The sequence below is a fragment of the Neoarius graeffei genome, chromosome 6 (genome assembly GCF_027579695.1).
Source record: "Neoarius graeffei isolate fNeoGra1 chromosome 6, fNeoGra1.pri, whole genome shotgun sequence".
NCBI classification, from domain to species: domain Eukaryota; kingdom Metazoa; phylum Chordata; class Actinopteri; order Siluriformes; family Ariidae; genus Neoarius; species Neoarius graeffei.
Window position 1 is genome coordinate 41,010,059 of NC_083574.1, and position 16,480 is coordinate 41,026,538.

Here is a 16,480-nt window from a genome sequence, read left to right on the forward strand (position 1 = left end):
GGCGAGTGCGTGACGTTTTGTTTTCTTTACCCTTAGGCAGCCTCTCACGCTACTGCCTGAGGGACAGAGAGAAAACCACCGGGAAATGTTTTAAACAAACACAACAAACGCAAGTCGGAAGATGACCATAAAATACTCGATAGTTACGATATAATAATTTTATGTATCGCACACAGAATTTTCAGCAATATATCGAGTATATTCGATATATCGCACAGCCCTACTTACAACACAATGTTCACTCGCATGCTCTACTAATGCCTCTTAAAGTGCTGATGACACGTTTTTGACATCTTTGGCGATGTTTTATAACATAAAAAGTAATTCCCGATGATCCATATATTAATTCACGAAGGCGCCTATTTTACAAGTTATGATAAAAAACGCGGCTATTTGGGCAAATTTGACGGGGCTGCAGCACCCAGGAGACGGAGGAGGAGGAGCTATATGACGTCAGCGAAAGAACCTTCCTCCTAACTTACCAGTTTGTTGTTGATGCGACAGGTGTTCAGTTTGTCATTATTAGTATTTTTATTATACCATAACCTACAAGGATGGGGTAAGTTTATTCAAGTTTTCCAGAGATCCCGAGCTGCATGCGAAGTGGGTGAAGCAAGTCAGGCGCACTCGTGACAAGTGGGAGCCCTCACCAACATCCGTCCTGTGCTCTGAACACTTCGATTTGGATTGTTTTGACACCCTTCCCAGCTTAAAAGAATCTCTTGGGTGTTCAGTTCAGCACAAACGTGTGTTACTACCATCAGCAGTGCCTACACAGTGTTGCCAGATTGGGATTTTTCCCGCCCAGTTGAGCGGTTTCAAGTGCATTTTGGTGGGTTTTGAACATATTTTGGGCTGGAAAACGTCAGCAGTATCTGTTGCCAGATCTGTTGCCAGATACTGCTGAAGTTTCCCAGCCCAAAATATGTTCAAAACCCACCAAAATGCACTTGAAACCGTTCAACTGGGCGGGAAAAATCCCAATCTGGCAACACTGCCAGTATTCCGGAGGGGGTCTACTAGTAGCTATGCCGGATCCAAAGACAGTCCTCCTGTCAGAACATGTGTTGTGAAACGACATAAGATAAAGGTACGTAGAGCTCTAGATTCTACATGATAATCATAGATGTAATCATAAAGTCGGCGTGATATCAGTCATGTATTTGCTTGTGAAAGCTTGCGGCTTTCATGTAACTGCCGCCTAGCAACGAGAGGCAAAGGGTAAAGAGGGTAGGCTATCATAGATTCTATTCGGAAGAGATCAACACAATTCTAGACTCCCAGAAGAGGAAGAGCTAGCACTAGAGAGTTCACCGGCGTTTTCATGCGCCATTTCCATTGAGTAGAACCAGAGTGGAACCATAGGATGTCTATGAGTAGAACAGCCAGTGAACCGCAGCGTGTTCTCCCGCTGACGTCACAACATGGCCGCGAGCCACGGACCCAGTTTTCTTGTGCTGTGCAATTAAAAGTTGGATATTTGCGTAACAACAGCTTCTTTTCACGTAATTATAACAGAAATCTAACATGTTTGCCATGTTGTATAGTTTATTTAAGAAATTGCATAGAGTCATGTTCGTGTCATCAGCACTTTAAAAGCTTATTTTGTTGATTTTCTTATCCTTCTTCGTGTTCCCTTGGTTTCTGGGTTCAGTTATATTGTGTCTAACCACTTTTTGTGTAAACCACCATGAATGTGCATTGTCATTATTATTATTCCTATCAGCATGATCAGTATCAGTTGAATGGCTGGTACTAGCTCTGGGCTCATCTGATTCAACATCCAAATTGGGATCATCTTTGGAGAGTTTGCTGGGTGGCCCAGGTTCATTCTCAGGTTTGACCAACTTCAATCCAGGAAACTCTGAATACCAGCTGGGAATAACAGTTCTTTGCCTTTTCACCTCATACCGTTTCTTTGAATCCACTGATGAGCTTGATTGAGTTTTCTTTTTCTTCTCTTCCTTGTCTTTGTTTATTTTAAAACCAAATTTCTCCAAACCAGACATAATGCCAAAGTTTGTGACCTTTAATGTTTATTTTATTTTTTAATTTATTATTCAACCTTCTCAGACGCTGTCTGTATCAACAAGCATTGACACTAGCGCCCCGTGCGAGTAATGCGGTAATTAGTCATGTAGTGAAGGACATACCAATAGAACACTGAATATGCACTACGCGATAATTATTAGCAATGGGAAACTGCGTTGCGAGCCCGCGATGTGCAAATGTGAATTCCGCTAGTTGTTGAACATCCCGTAATGATAACATGGACGCGGTCTTTCCGAGTCAAACAATCGCAAATCGTGATGGAATTTCATCATAATATGAATGAATAAACATCGTTTTTCACGGAAGTTGACATATTTGGGTAGTTGCCCGATCGGGCAAGCATTTGTGAGAGTCTGGTTGTCCGAATCTATTGAATGGTTGCCCCGGGCAATCGGGCTACTGTTAATGTCGAGCCCTGGTACTTTAACCACCAAATTATGAAGTGTGGTCACTGTGGTTTGAATTGTGCTAAATGGCTGATGCACTTAGTCATGATGGCACTACGCTGCTGATGTAAATCAAGAGGAAAAATCTAAAGCCTATTTAGACACTAAGTTTGAAGTCGGTGGATTTTTCATCTGGAGGTTGTTCATTAATTAGTGCATTAACATCAGTTTATGCATTAATTAATTTGCGTTTAAAGATTTTGTTCCCATAATCAACAAAAGCAGTAGGTTTAGATGACTCGGTTACAGGATAATGACTCTCTAAGATGTCAGAATATGTGCATTTAGATAAACAGATTTATTTATCCCAAAGGTGAATTGAATTTTTTTTTTTTTTTCCATTTCACCTCCATTAATCAGTTCCATTTCTGCCAGTTTCTACACAGGCCCAGCAGTGGTGCAGGGTCACATTCCTCTGGACACGGACAACGTGGTGTTGGTGTTGAACGGTCGTGAACAGCAGAAGATCTCCTACTCTATCCAGTGGCTCCAACATGTGCAGACTTTAGTGCAGGCTCACACCATCTCTAAAGTGGCTGTGGTCTTACTGGGCAGTGAGCAGTGCACTAATGAGTGGATCAGCCCCTATCTGAAGAGATCCGGAGGCTTTGTGGATCTACTGTTCCTTGTTTATGACAGTCCCTGGGTCAACGACAAGGATGTCTTCCAGTGGCCTCTTGGTGTAGCCACGTATGAGCTTGTTTTCTGATTCAGTTCTGGTTTATTAAGATGTTTAAGGCTTAATGCCTTTCTGGCAGTATATTGTTTAGTTCATATTAGTGTCAAAATGTTTATATACTAAAATTTTCACCAACGGAAATTAATTCTTTCTGATGATAAGTCTGTAGTAAATCTGTTTTTATGCAGAGGTCACCTGATCCGAAATGATGCACTTACTGGGAGCAGGGTTTAGCGTTGACTGGTGTTAAAGGACGTAGACGTACATGTACAGATCATACGCTCAGATTTCAATAGTGAAAGTAATCAGATGCAAAGATTTACATAACTGTTATTCTTCGATTTAACAGAATGTTAAAAGGATAGCACCTCAATCAACCTGACAGGTCTCAGTTGGTTTAATCTATTCAGACTGAGGTGTAGAATACATGTTTTTATTCTATCCACATTCACCGGATATGAGCAATCGCACGCTCTGATTGGTTACTCTACCACTAGGATATCAGCTCATATACCTTGAGTAGAGAAAAACAAAATGGCGGAGCGTGTTGTTGAATCAACCAAAGACGAAATAAAAACTCTACTCAGAAACAAAACCCCCAAAATACAAAAAGGCAACAAAATATGGAATGAAAGTACTTGATGGTAAGAATGTGTTTCTTTTTTTTTTTTTCAAGAATTATTATTATGACATATTTCACAAATTGTTACTGTCATTTCACCAGTTTGATTAAATTCTAAGTGGAAATGATTTTGTCAGTCATTTTGGATAAAGTTTTTATTTATCGAATTTGCAAAAAATAAAAATGTTCTGTTTCTCAAAATCCAGTGAATGTGGATAGAATAAAACAATTATTCCACTCAATCTCGTCGTACATGGCTTATAGCCAACTTGCAGCCATGCGCCTCATCGGCCATCAGCTCATGTACGACTTGATTTTGTGGAATAACTATTAAATATACGGATTGAGCTATTGATCAGATTCTTAACAGATTATTAAGATGTGGTTTTTGTATATATGTGTGTGTGTAGCTAATGACTGTTTTAATTTTTTAACTCGGGTTTTTTTTTTCTCTCTCTCTTCCCCTTTCTTGGTCACCAGGTATAGACATTTCCCAGTTGTAACACCCAATACACAGATGGTAAGCACTGTGCGACCGTACATCTGCAACTTCCTTGGCACGGTCTACAAGAACTCCTCTCGGGAAAGTCTCATGGGCATCTTGAAGCAGAATGGCTTGGAAAAACAATGTCTAACAAATGCTCGGGAGAAGTATGTGTTTGTGTTGTTAATTTAACCTTAAAATAGAAGGATGACAAAGCATTTATTAAGATAAAATGGCACTGGAGTGTAATACGTATTCATGTACACTACAACTAGAAGGGCATATGGTCGAGTGTATACCTCCGCCAAGTCACATATCAACATGAAAATCTAATCACTTGAACTTAGGATAATACTAATGCTGTATGCCAAATTTCATCAAAATCCGTTCACTATTTTTATGCCTCCGCCACCGTAAGGTGCAGGAGGCATTATGTTTTCGGGTTGTCCGTCCGTGCGTCCGTCCCGAAACCTTGTGAACGCGATATCTCAAAGGCTAATGAAAGGAATTTCACCAAACTTTCACAATTTGTGCATTTGGGGACAAAGATAAACTGATTAGATTTTGAGATCAAAAGGTCTAAGGTCAAGGTCACTGTGAGGTCAAATGTCTGTCCGAAAACCTTGTGGACACAATATCTCCAGGGCTAATACAAGTAATTTCACCAGGTCAAGATTACTGTGAGGTCAAATGTCCATCCCCAAATCACAACTTAATAAGGCGTGTAGTCTACCAGGCGGAGGCATCCCCATCGACGCCGTTGGCGTCGAGTTCTATCTTTTTTTTTTTATGTTTTTATGCCTCCGCCACCGTAAGGTGCAGGAGGCATTATGTTTTCGGGTTGTCCGTCCGTGCGTGCGTGCGTCCGTCCCGAAACCTTGTGAACACGATATCTCAAAGGCTAATGAAAGGAATTTCACCAAACTTTCACAATTTGTGCATTTGGGGACAAAGATAAACTGATTAGATTTTGAGATCAAAAGGTCTAAGGTCAAGGTCACTGTGAGGTCAAATGTCTGTCCGAAAACCTCGTGAACACAATATCTCCAAGGCTGATGCAAGTAATTTCACCAGGTCAAGATTACTGTGAGGTAGAGCCCTGCACTCCCGTGGGACCCGATGCAAAGCAGTGCGGCGCGGGACAAATTTTGAAAGCTCATTGTGGGCGCGGGCGGGAGTGGGAGTGCACAATGCGGGAGCGAGCGGGAGAGATGATAAGCTGCAGTCCCGCTAACTAAAAACGTGTTTAAAATAAAATTTATAAATTATTAATTTATGTCTATCATATATAATTTGTGCTGGATATTTTATTTGGCATTAATAAAAACATTTTAAGATGCCTAAATTTGCGGATGTGGTCTAATCTCGCGTACGTTTCCGATTCCTTTCCGCTCTTCCGTGTTTAAGATCTCCGATCATGTCAGAAGAGCAGAGCTCCTCTAGTGAAGCTCACAGTGCTTCAGAAGTGAGTGCTGCTTTAAAAAGAGGTACATTTACCGTTTAAAAAGTCAAGAGTCCTGAAATCAGACATTTGGAAGTCATTCTCACTCGTGTACGACGCAGAGGGAAATCAGCTGCCCTTTGCTTGTTGTGATAAGTGCCAAAAGGTTCTGACATACAACGGCCATAAATCAGGTACATCAGGCCTGAATCGCCATGTATGTACTGTCTTAAAAGGACAACAATTGTTGGAGTTCAGAGGGAACAACGCAAAAGTGACAGATGCGTTGAAGGCAAAGACCGTGGAGAAATGCGTTGATTTTGTTGCTGCGGACCTCCGCCCGTATGACAGCATTGCTGGTCGGGGATTAGTTCAGTTAGCCCAACACTTAGTTGACACGGCAGCCACAATAGGCAAATTCGATGTGCGAGAGATTCTGCCTCATCCAACAACTGTGTCACGTCATGCGGGATTTGCAGGCGGGAGCGGGACAAAATATGGCAGGCGCGGGCGGGAGCGGGACTCATCTCATCTCATTATCTCTAGCCGCTTTATCCTGTTCTACAGGGTCGCAGGCAAGCTGGAGCCTATCCCAGCTGACTACGGGCGAAAGGCGGGGTACACCCTGGACAAGTCGCCAGGTCATCACAGGGCTGACACATAGACACAGACAACCATTCACACTCACATTCACACCTACGGTCAATTTAGAGTCACCAGTTAACCTAACCTGCATGTCTTTGGACTGTGGGGGAAACCAGAGCACCCGGAGGAAACCCACGCGGACACGGGGAGAACATGCAAACTCCACATAGAAAGGCCCTCGCCGGGCCCGGGGCTCGAACCCAGGATCTTCTTGCTGTGAGGCGACAGCGCTAACCACTACACCACCGTGCCGCCCCGGGAGCGGGACTGAAAATCATAATTCTTTGAGGGAGCGGGCGAGAGCAGGAGCGGGACTGAAAATTCTGTCCCGCGCAGACCTCTACTGTGAGGTCAAATGTCCATCCCCAAATCACAACTTAATAAGGCGTGTAGTCTACCGGGTGGAGGCATCCCCATTGACGCCGTTGGCGTTGAGTTCTATCTAGTTTGAGTTACGTTGGGAACAGGCAAAAAAAAAAAAAAGAAATCCTGGATCCGCATACATATCCGGATTTGCATCAAAATCTAATCAGTTGTTCTTTGGCCCATGACCCACCTTTCCTCCAAATTTCATCAAAATCCGTTCACTACTTTTTGAGTTACAGTACGCTGGGAAAAAAACAAACAAACAGAGGTGATAACCTGCTCCAGCACAGTTGATGGAGGTAATTAACTAAGAATTGATCTCTTGCATTCTGGTCCGAGATTCAAAATGATTTTCTATCACAATTAAGCTAAGGCTTAACCTATATCCTGATTATGTGCCCTTGCAGTTTGGATATTTTCCACAGACAACAAGAAGCCTGTATTCCCAACATGATTGTATCCAACGTGACATGATGATTCCTGTCCCTCAGGTGGCTTCCTCAAGAGACAGCAGAAACCTCCAGACAGTACCAGATGGCTCTGGCTCAGAGTGACTTGACCCTGTGCCCGGTTGGAGTAAACACGGAGTGCTATCGCATCTACGAGGCCTGTGCCTATGGCTCTGTGCCCGTGGTGGAGGACGTCCTGACTCCGGGAGCCTGCGCCAATGGCCGCAGCTCCCCTCTTCGGCTGCTCAAAGATGCAGGGGCGCCCTTCATCTTCCTCAAGGATTGGAAAGAGCTGCCAGCCATCCTGGAGAAGGAGCACGTGATGACACAGGCTGAGAAGACAGAGAGAAGAATGAGGCTGCTGGAGTGGTACACTGGATTCCGTCAGCAGATGAAGGACAAGTTCACAGAAGTCCTGGAGGAGTCCTTCTTTAAACTGAGCTAGGAAGAGACACCGGGTCAAAATTGGATTTCACTTGAAGCAGCATTACATTGATTTATGATTAAACTTTAGCTTACGGTTAAACTTATGTAACTTGTGCTTGTTGATAATGGTGCATCAATCCCGTGTTTCCAAGTTATTTCCTATATCAGTATCAAAGCTCTTGAATATTTGCCCATACTGATCAGAAACTGACATTTTCACAGTAACTGAGACTCTGCAACACTAATGTGAAACCTCACAGGCATGATCTTGACAAGCATACCCATAAAGACAATTTGTGTGCTCATGTCCATTATTTGTGTTATCTCAATCAACAAACAAATACAAAAGACTTTATTCGATTCCCAGACGGGATCTTCATATTCTATTTACAATATAATAAATTTACAATATTGGCCTGTTACACAGTACTGGATAGGTGCATTCTTAGTCACTGATTGTCCTGCATAATTCCAAACCACTGCTTATTTACAGAACCTGTGTTTTATTTATATATATATATATATATATATATATATATATATATATATATATATACACATTTTTTTTAATGTTAATATGTCTTTGTACACTATTTTAAGTAAACTTTATCCGTTATCTCATTTGCTGCAGGGCAATGATGTATTATAATTCTCATCTTTAACCTTGTATTGTGTTTTTATGGTTTGGTCTGATATGTTTTCTTTAATGTTCATCATTTGATTCATCTCAGTGCAATAGAATTAAAAAGTAACCCGTAATGAAATGATTTATTTGTGATCGTGTTTATTTCAGATCAAAGGACAGATTTGTAACCAGTACTGAATATAGCAAAATTAACCCTAAGTAATGGCATATTGGTGCAGCAGGTAGTTGCTGTCTCACAGTTTTAGGGTCCCTGGTTTGATCCTGAGCTGGGGTTCCTGAGCTTTCTCTAGTTTCCTTCTGTCTCACAAAATCAGGTGTGTGTGTGTGAGAATGTGTGTATGTATGCTGCCCTGTAATGGCCTGGCGTCCTGTTCTGGGTGTGTTTCTGCCTCACATCCAGTGTTCTGGATTAATGGTAACTCTGACCAGGATAAAGTGATTACTGAAGACTGGATAAACAAATGAACTTCAAGAATGGTGTTAAAACAAACAGCAATGTTTCTATTAAAATCAGAATCATACTTCCATCCATTATCTGTAGCCGCTTATCCTGTTCAACAGGGTTGCAGGCAAGCTGGAGCCTATCCCAGCTGACTACGCGCGAAAGGCGGGGTACACCCTGGACAAGTCGCCAGGTCATTGCAGGGCTGACACATAGACACAGACAACCATTCACACCTACGGTCAATTTGGAGTCATCAGTTAGCTTAAACTGCATGCCTTTGGACTGTGGGGGGAAACCCACACAGACATGGGGAGAACATGCAAACCACACACAAAGGCCCTCGCCAGCCGCTGGGCTCGACCCCAGGACCTTCTTGCTGTGAGGCGACAGTGCCAACCACTACACCACTGTGCCACCCAGCATCATACTTCATCACTGTAAATATAAAGTACTGTGCAGAAGTCCTAGGGACTATTTTTCAAGTTCAAACATAAAAAGCAAATATAACAAAGTCTTCAGAAGAATTGTGGTTGGCTCATTAAAATCTACCAGATAATTTCATTATAAACCTGCACAAGTTGTGCCTGAGACTATTTTTTATTTAGCAAAGTGCCATATATATATATATATATATATATATATATATATATATATATATATATATATAGTGTGCCCCGCCTCTCACCCGTAGTCAGTTGGGATAGGCTCCAGCTTGCCTGCGACCCTGTAGAACAGGATAAAGCAGCTAGAGATAATGAGATAATATACACACACACACAGTGGTGCTTGAAAGTTTGTGAACCCTTTAGAATTTTCTATATTTCTGCATAAATATAACCTAAAACATCATCAGATTTTCACACAAGTCCTAAAAGTAGATAAAGAGAACCCAGTTAAACATCTCATCTCATCTCATTATCTCTAGCCGCTTTATCCTGTTCTACAGGGTCGCAGGCAAGCTGGAGCCTATCCCAGCTGACTACGGGCGAAAGGCGGGGTACACCCTGGACAAGTCGCCAGGTCATCACAGGGCTGACACATAGACACAGACAACCATTCACACTCACATTCACACCTACGGTCAATTTAGAGTCACCAGTTAACCTAACCTGCATGTCTTTGGACTGTGGGGGAAACTGGAGCACCCGGAGGAAACCCACGCGGACACGGGGAGAACATGCAAACTCCACACAGAAAGGCCCTCGCCGGCCACGGGGCTCGAACCCGGACCTTCTTGCTGTGAGGTGACAGCGCTAACCACTACACCACCGTGCCGCCCCAGTTAAACATATGAGACAAAAATATTATACTTGGTCATTGATTTATTGAGGAAAATGATCCAATATTACATATCTGTGAGTGGCAAAAGTATGTGAACCTCTAGGATTAGCAGTTAATTTGAAGGTGAAATTAGAGTCAGGTGTTTTCAATCAATAGGATGACAATCAGGTGTGAGTGGGCACCCTGTTTTATTTAAAGAACAGGGATCTATCAAAGTCTGATCTTCCCAACACATGTTTGTGGAAGTGTATCATGGCACGAGCAAAGGAGATTTCTGAGGACCTCAGAAAAAGCGTTGTTGAGGCTCATCAGGCTGGAAAAGGTTACAAAACCATCTCTAAAGAGTTTGGACTCCACCAATCCACAGTCAGACAGATTGTGTACAAATGGAGGAAATTCAAGACCATTGTTACCCTCCCCAGGAGTGGTCGACCAACAAAGATCACTCCAAGAGCAAGGCGTGTAATAGTTGGCGAGGTCACAAAGGACCCCAGGGGAACTTCTAAGCAACTGAAGGCCTCTCTCACATTGGCTAATGTTAATGTTCATGAGTCCACCATCAGGAGAACACTGAACAACAATGGTGTGCATGGCAGGGTTGCAAGGAGAAAGCCACTGCTCTCCAAAAAGAACATTGCTGCTCATGTGCAGTTTGCTAAAGATCACGTGGACAAGCCAGAATGCTATTGGAAAAATGTTTTGTGGACGGATGAGTCCAAAATAGAACTTTTTGGTTTAAATGAGAAGTGTTAAGTTTGGAGAAAGGAAAACTCTGCATTCCAGCATAAGAACCTTAGCCCATCTGTGAAACATGGTGGTGGTAGTATCATGGTTTGGGCCTGTTTTGCTGCATCTGGGCCAGGACGGCTTGCCATCATTGATGGAACAATGAATTCTGAATTATACCAGCCAATTCTAAAGGAAAATGTCAGGACATCTGTCCATAAACTGAATCTCAAGAGAAGGTGGGTCATGCAGCAAGACAACGACCCTAAGCACACAAGTCGTTCTAACAAAGAATGGTTAAAGAAGAATAAAGTTAATGTTTTGGAATGGCCAAGTCAAAGTCCTGACCTTAATCCAATCGAAATGTTGTGGAAGGACATGAAGCGAGCAGTTCATGTGAGGAAACCCACCAACATCCCAGAGTTGAAGCTGTTCTGTACAGAGGAATGGGCTAAAATTCCTCCCAGCCGGTGTGCAGGACTGATCAACAGTTACCGGAAATGTTTAGTTGCAGTTATTGCTGCACAAGGGGGTCACACCAGATACTGAAAGCAAAGGTTCACATACTTTTGCCACTCACAGATATGCAATTTTGGATCATTTTCCTCAATAAATAAATGACCAAACCAAATATTTTGTCTCATTTGTTTAACTGGGTTCTCTTTATCTACTTTTAGGACTTGTGTGAAAGTCTGATGTTGTTTTAGATCATATTTATGCAGAAATATAGAAAATTCTAAATAGTTTACAAACTTTCAAGCACCACTATGTGTGTGTGTATACTGACTTTGTTTCATTTATTACTGTTTATTTTTTTGATGTAGAAACATTGAATTTCATTATTTCTGAAGACGTTTTTCTTCTACAGCATTTCTTTGCCTGTGCTTAAGACTTTATCACAGTGCTGTAAGTAAAGATAAAGAAAGCACTTCAAATTGCCTGAATTATTGACTTGTAATGACAAACATTTGCCACCAGATGGCAGTACAGGAAACATCCCGAAGAAGAGTTCACATTGGGAAGAACAAGAATAACGCTTAACAAATAACTGCTGGTTACTTTTCGCTTCGTATAAATAACTATTTAGACAATTCAAACACTCTAACCTAAAATCTCGTAACAGATAAAAGTTTGTATTTCAGAGGGAAGCGGTTTCCATTCAATACATCTGCCCGCGTGTTGTGTCGAGCACAGGGTTGCCAGATTGGTAGAATTGACAACATAGTTACACTATTCATTTCATTCATTTCATTATCTCATCTCATCTCATTATCTCTAGCCGCTTTATCCTGTTCTACAGGGTCGCAGGCAAGCTGGAGCCTATCCCAGCTGACTACGGGCGAAAGGCGGGGTACACCCTGAACAAGTCGCCAGTTCATCACAGGGCTGACACATAGACACAGACAACCATTCACACTCACATTCACACCTATGGTCAATTTAGGCCAAGTTTACATTAGACCGTATCTGTCTCGTTTTCTTCGCGGATGCACTGTCCATTTACATTAAAACGCCTGGAAACGCCGGGAAACGGGAATCCGCCAGCGTCCACGTATTCAATCCAGATCGTGTCTGGTCCGGTGCTGTGTAAACATTGAGAATACGCGGATACGCTGTGCTGAGCTCTAGCTGGCGTCGTCATTGGACAACATCACTGTGACATCCACCTTCCTGATTCGCTGGCGTTGGTCATGTGACGCTACTGCTGAAAAACGGCGCGGACTTCCGCCTTGTATCACCTTTCATTAAAGAGTATAAAAGTATGAAAATACTGCAAATACTGATGCAAATACTGCCCATTGTGTAGTTATGATTGTCTTTAGGCTTGCCATCCTTCCACTTGCAAGTGGTAAGTGACGCGCATGCCCGACATGCACTGAGATCACACACACAGCGGCTCAGTCCCAAATCACTGCTCGTGCACTACACTCGCGCGCTCTATGAGCTGCGCAGGGCCGGAGTGCGCACCCTCCAGAGGGCACTCGCTGTTCAGGGCGGAGTGATTTGGAGCGCAGGATGCCTGCGGAGCCGAGCGTATCCGTGTATTGGCGTTGCTGTGTGCACGCGAATCGTGTATTGGCGTTGCTGTGTGCACACTAATCGTTTTAAAAACGTTAATCTGATGATCCGCTGATACGGTCTAATGTAAACCCCACCTTAGAGTCACCAGTTAACCTAACCTGCATGTCTTTGGACTGTGGGGGAAACCGGAGCACCCGGAGGAAACCCACGCGGACACGGGGAGAACATGCAAACTCCACACAGAAAGGCCCTCGTCGGCCACAGGGCTCGAACCCGGACCTTCTTGCTGTGAGGCGACAGTGCTAACCACTACGCCGCCATAGTTATACTAATTTGTATTTAATTTATGCATGAGGAATAACCTGAAATTGTAAATGAAGTTTTAGATCTTGCTTTTGTTTTGTTTATAATGTTCTGGACAACATTTTCTCGGCACAGACACAGTCTCAGCGTTTAAGACTAGGCTGAAAACATATCTGTTTAGTCAAGTCCTTTGTTCATGGTGTTTATGAGGTAAAGGTGTAGATCTGGAGGGTCCTCAGACATAGAGTGTTTTGGTAAACTGGGATATATGGATGCTGTCAGTCCCCCACTCGCTTGCTCACTCAAGTTTGTTGACGGTGTAGTGGCTGCTGCTTTATGTCCCCGGGGCCCTTTCATGCCTGTGTTACCTTCTGGCTCTCCCCTTTTAGTTATGCTGTCATAGTTAGTTTTGCCGGAGTCCCTGCTTGTACTCAGCGCAAAATGTATACTGCTCCGACTTATTCAAGTGACATTAGACATACCTAACAACCTGTGTTTTCTCTCTCCCCCCCAAAAAATCTGTCCCTCTGAGTTACATGTCAATCCTGGGATTGAGATCCTGACCTCTTCTGCTCCTCAAACCTGCCTGATCCATCCTGATGCCCTACGTCTGGTCAGAGTCTCATCACATCGCTCCTGTAGAGGACGGCCCCAGATGGACAGTTGGAAGTCACACTTGGAAGACGCTCTGGACACTTACAGTAATGGCTGAGGACTACAGTTGACTTGCTAACTTTAGGACTGCAGTTGTCATGAACAGTTTTGCACTCAAATTTTCGTTTCCATTAATGAAGAGTTATCAAAGTCCTTCCCACGCCATGTGGCGCATAGGGCGGCACTGATCTCCGTTTCCGTAGCCCTCGGCCTCTCGGCTATTACATAGCTAGGGTTACAATGGGGGGTTAGTCCTCTGGTAACCGTGAGAGTTTGACTCCCTACTCGCATCTGTATTACAGCGTGCCTTGCCAGATGGCAGTAGGTACCATTTTTATGATGGTCTTTGGTATGACCCGACCGTGAGAAGAACTTGTGATCTCCCAATTGAGAGGCAGACACGCTAACTACTGGGCTAACTTGCGGTCAATGAAGAGTTATAACATCAACGAAATTGACTTCATGTTAAAACTGTTAATGTTATAGTCATGTTGTCTGTTGTTGTCCAGGTGAGGTTGGGTTCCCTTTTGGATCTGGTTCCTCTCAAGGGTTCTTCCTCGTGTCATCTGGGGGAGTTTTTTTCTTGTCACCATTGCCATGGATCACAAGTTGGCCTAGTGGTTAGCGTGTCTGCCTATCGATCAGGAGATCATGAGTTCTAATCATGGTCGGGTTATACCAAAGACCATCGTAAAAATGGTACCTACTGCTGTCTAGCAAGGCATGCTGCAATACAGATGCGAGTGGGGAGTCAAACTCTTGCGGTTACCAGAGGACCAACCTCCCTCCACTGTAACCCTAGCTGTGTTTTGGCAAGAGGCTGAGGGCTACAGAAATGGAGATTGGCTGCGCCACATGGCGTGGGAAGGACTTTGATTTTTTTTTTTGACCGTCGCCACGGGCTTGCTCATTGGGGATAGATTAGGGATAAAATTGGCTCATGTCTTGGGTCATTCAAATTCTGTAAAGCTGCTTTGGGACAATACCTATTGTTAAAAATGCTATACAAACTTGACTTGATTTGGCATTTGAACCGTCAACAGCTGCAAGTGTGTCAAGTCAAGTTTATTTGTATAGCGCTTTTAACAATAAACATTGTTGCAAAGTAGCTTTACAGAATTTGAACGACTTAAAATATGAGCTAATTTTATCCCTAATCTATCCCCAATGAGCACGCCTGTGGCGGCAGTGGCAGGGAAAAACTCCCTCAGACGACATGAGGAAGAAACCTCGAGAGGAACCAGACTCAAAAGGGAACCCATCCCCATCCAGGCAACAACAGACAACATGACTATAACATTAACAGTCCTAACATAAAGTCAGCTTCGTTGATGCTATAAACCCCCCACCGACGGAAACCCGAGCGCAAAACCGTTCACAACAACCGCAGTCCCAAAGTCAGCAAGTCAACTGCAGTCCTAAAGTCAGCAAGTCAACTGCAACGCTAAAGTCAGCAAGTGAACTGCAGTTCTAAAGTCAGCAAGTCAACCGCAGTCCTAAAGTCAGCAAGTCAACTGCAGTCCTAAAGTCAGCAAGTCAACTGCAACGCTAAAGTCAGCAAGTGAACTGCAGTTCTAAAGTCAGCAAGTCAACCGCAGTCCTAAAGTCAGCAAGTCAACTGCAGTCCTAAAGTCAGCAAGTCAACTGCAGTCCTAAAGTCAGCAAGTCAGCTGCAGCCCTAAGTCAGCAAGTCACAGTTCATCTGTGGAGCTGTCCTCCCCCCACTACAGGACATTTACAACACCCGGGTCACAAAAAGGGCACAGAGCATCATCAGGGACCAAACACACCCACAACACGGACTATTCACGCTCCTAGCATCTGGCAGACGCTACAGGAGTGTGAAAGCAAGGACTACTAGACTGACAAACAGTTTTTACCCCCAGACCATCAGGCTTTTGAACCAAAGATTATAATCACCATCTACCTCTATATTTCCATCAGGCTTTGAGCCACGGATTATATTAGCAATTTTGCACAAGACGTTGCACAGTATATCTACGTATATACATTGCACAGTATATTCTCTATGTTTGCACATTGTTTGTTTGCCTCTTTTTTTAAATGTTATCTTCATTTTTCACTCTACCTTTATATTTTTCATTCCATATGCACTTTATATAATATATATATATATATATATATATATATATATATATATATATATATATATATATAAATTTTTTTTTTTTAAATTTTGGTAAGCGTAGTTTGGTCGGGCAGTTGCAAAATAAGAATTTCATTACCCAATAATAAACCGCTGTGTCTGTTATTGTGTATATGACAAATAAAAATCTTGAATCTTGAACTGCAGCCCTAAAGTCAGCAAGTCAACTGCAGTTCTAAAGTCAGCAAGTCAACCGCAGTCCTAAAGTCAGCAAGTCAACCGCAGTCCTAAAGTCAGCAAGTCAACTGCAGTCCTAAAGTCAGCAAGTCAACTGCAGTCCCAAAGTCAGCAAGTGAACTGCAGTTCTAAAGTCAGCAAGTGAACTGCAGCCCTAAAGTCAGCAAGTCAACTGCAGTTCTAAAGTCAGCAAGTCAACTGCAGCCCTAAAGTCAGCAAGTCAACTGCAGCCCTAAAGTCAGCAAGTCAACTGCAGTCCCAAAGTCAGCAAGTCAGCTGCAGTCCCAAAGACAGCAAGTCAACTGCAGTTCTAAAGTCAGCAAGTCAACTGCAGTCCCAAAGTCAGCAAGTCAACTGCAGTCCTAAAGTCAGCAAGTCAACTGCAGTTCTAAAGTCATCAAGTCAACTGTAGTCCTAAAGTCAGCAAGTCAACTACAGTCCTAAAGTCA

At 43.1% G+C, this 16,480-nt stretch overlaps 1 protein-coding gene across 1 annotated transcript in view; it reads left to right on the top strand.

Annotated features, from left to right (window-relative positions):
• rxylt1 (ribitol xylosyltransferase 1) overlaps positions 1–8,353 on the top strand; it is a 28,538-nt gene extending 20,185 nt beyond the window's left edge. Inside the window, exons 4-6 of the mRNA XM_060923660.1 lie at positions 2,874–3,188; positions 4,280–4,450; positions 7,227–8,353. Coding sequence (XP_060779643.1) covers positions 2,874–3,188; positions 4,280–4,450; positions 7,227–7,629 — 889 coding nt within the window. The 3' untranslated portion in view covers positions 7,630–8,353. The remainder of the gene's footprint in view (positions 1–2,873; positions 3,189–4,279; positions 4,451–7,226) is intronic.
• The last annotated feature ends 8,127 nt before the right edge of the window (positions 8,354–16,480 follow it).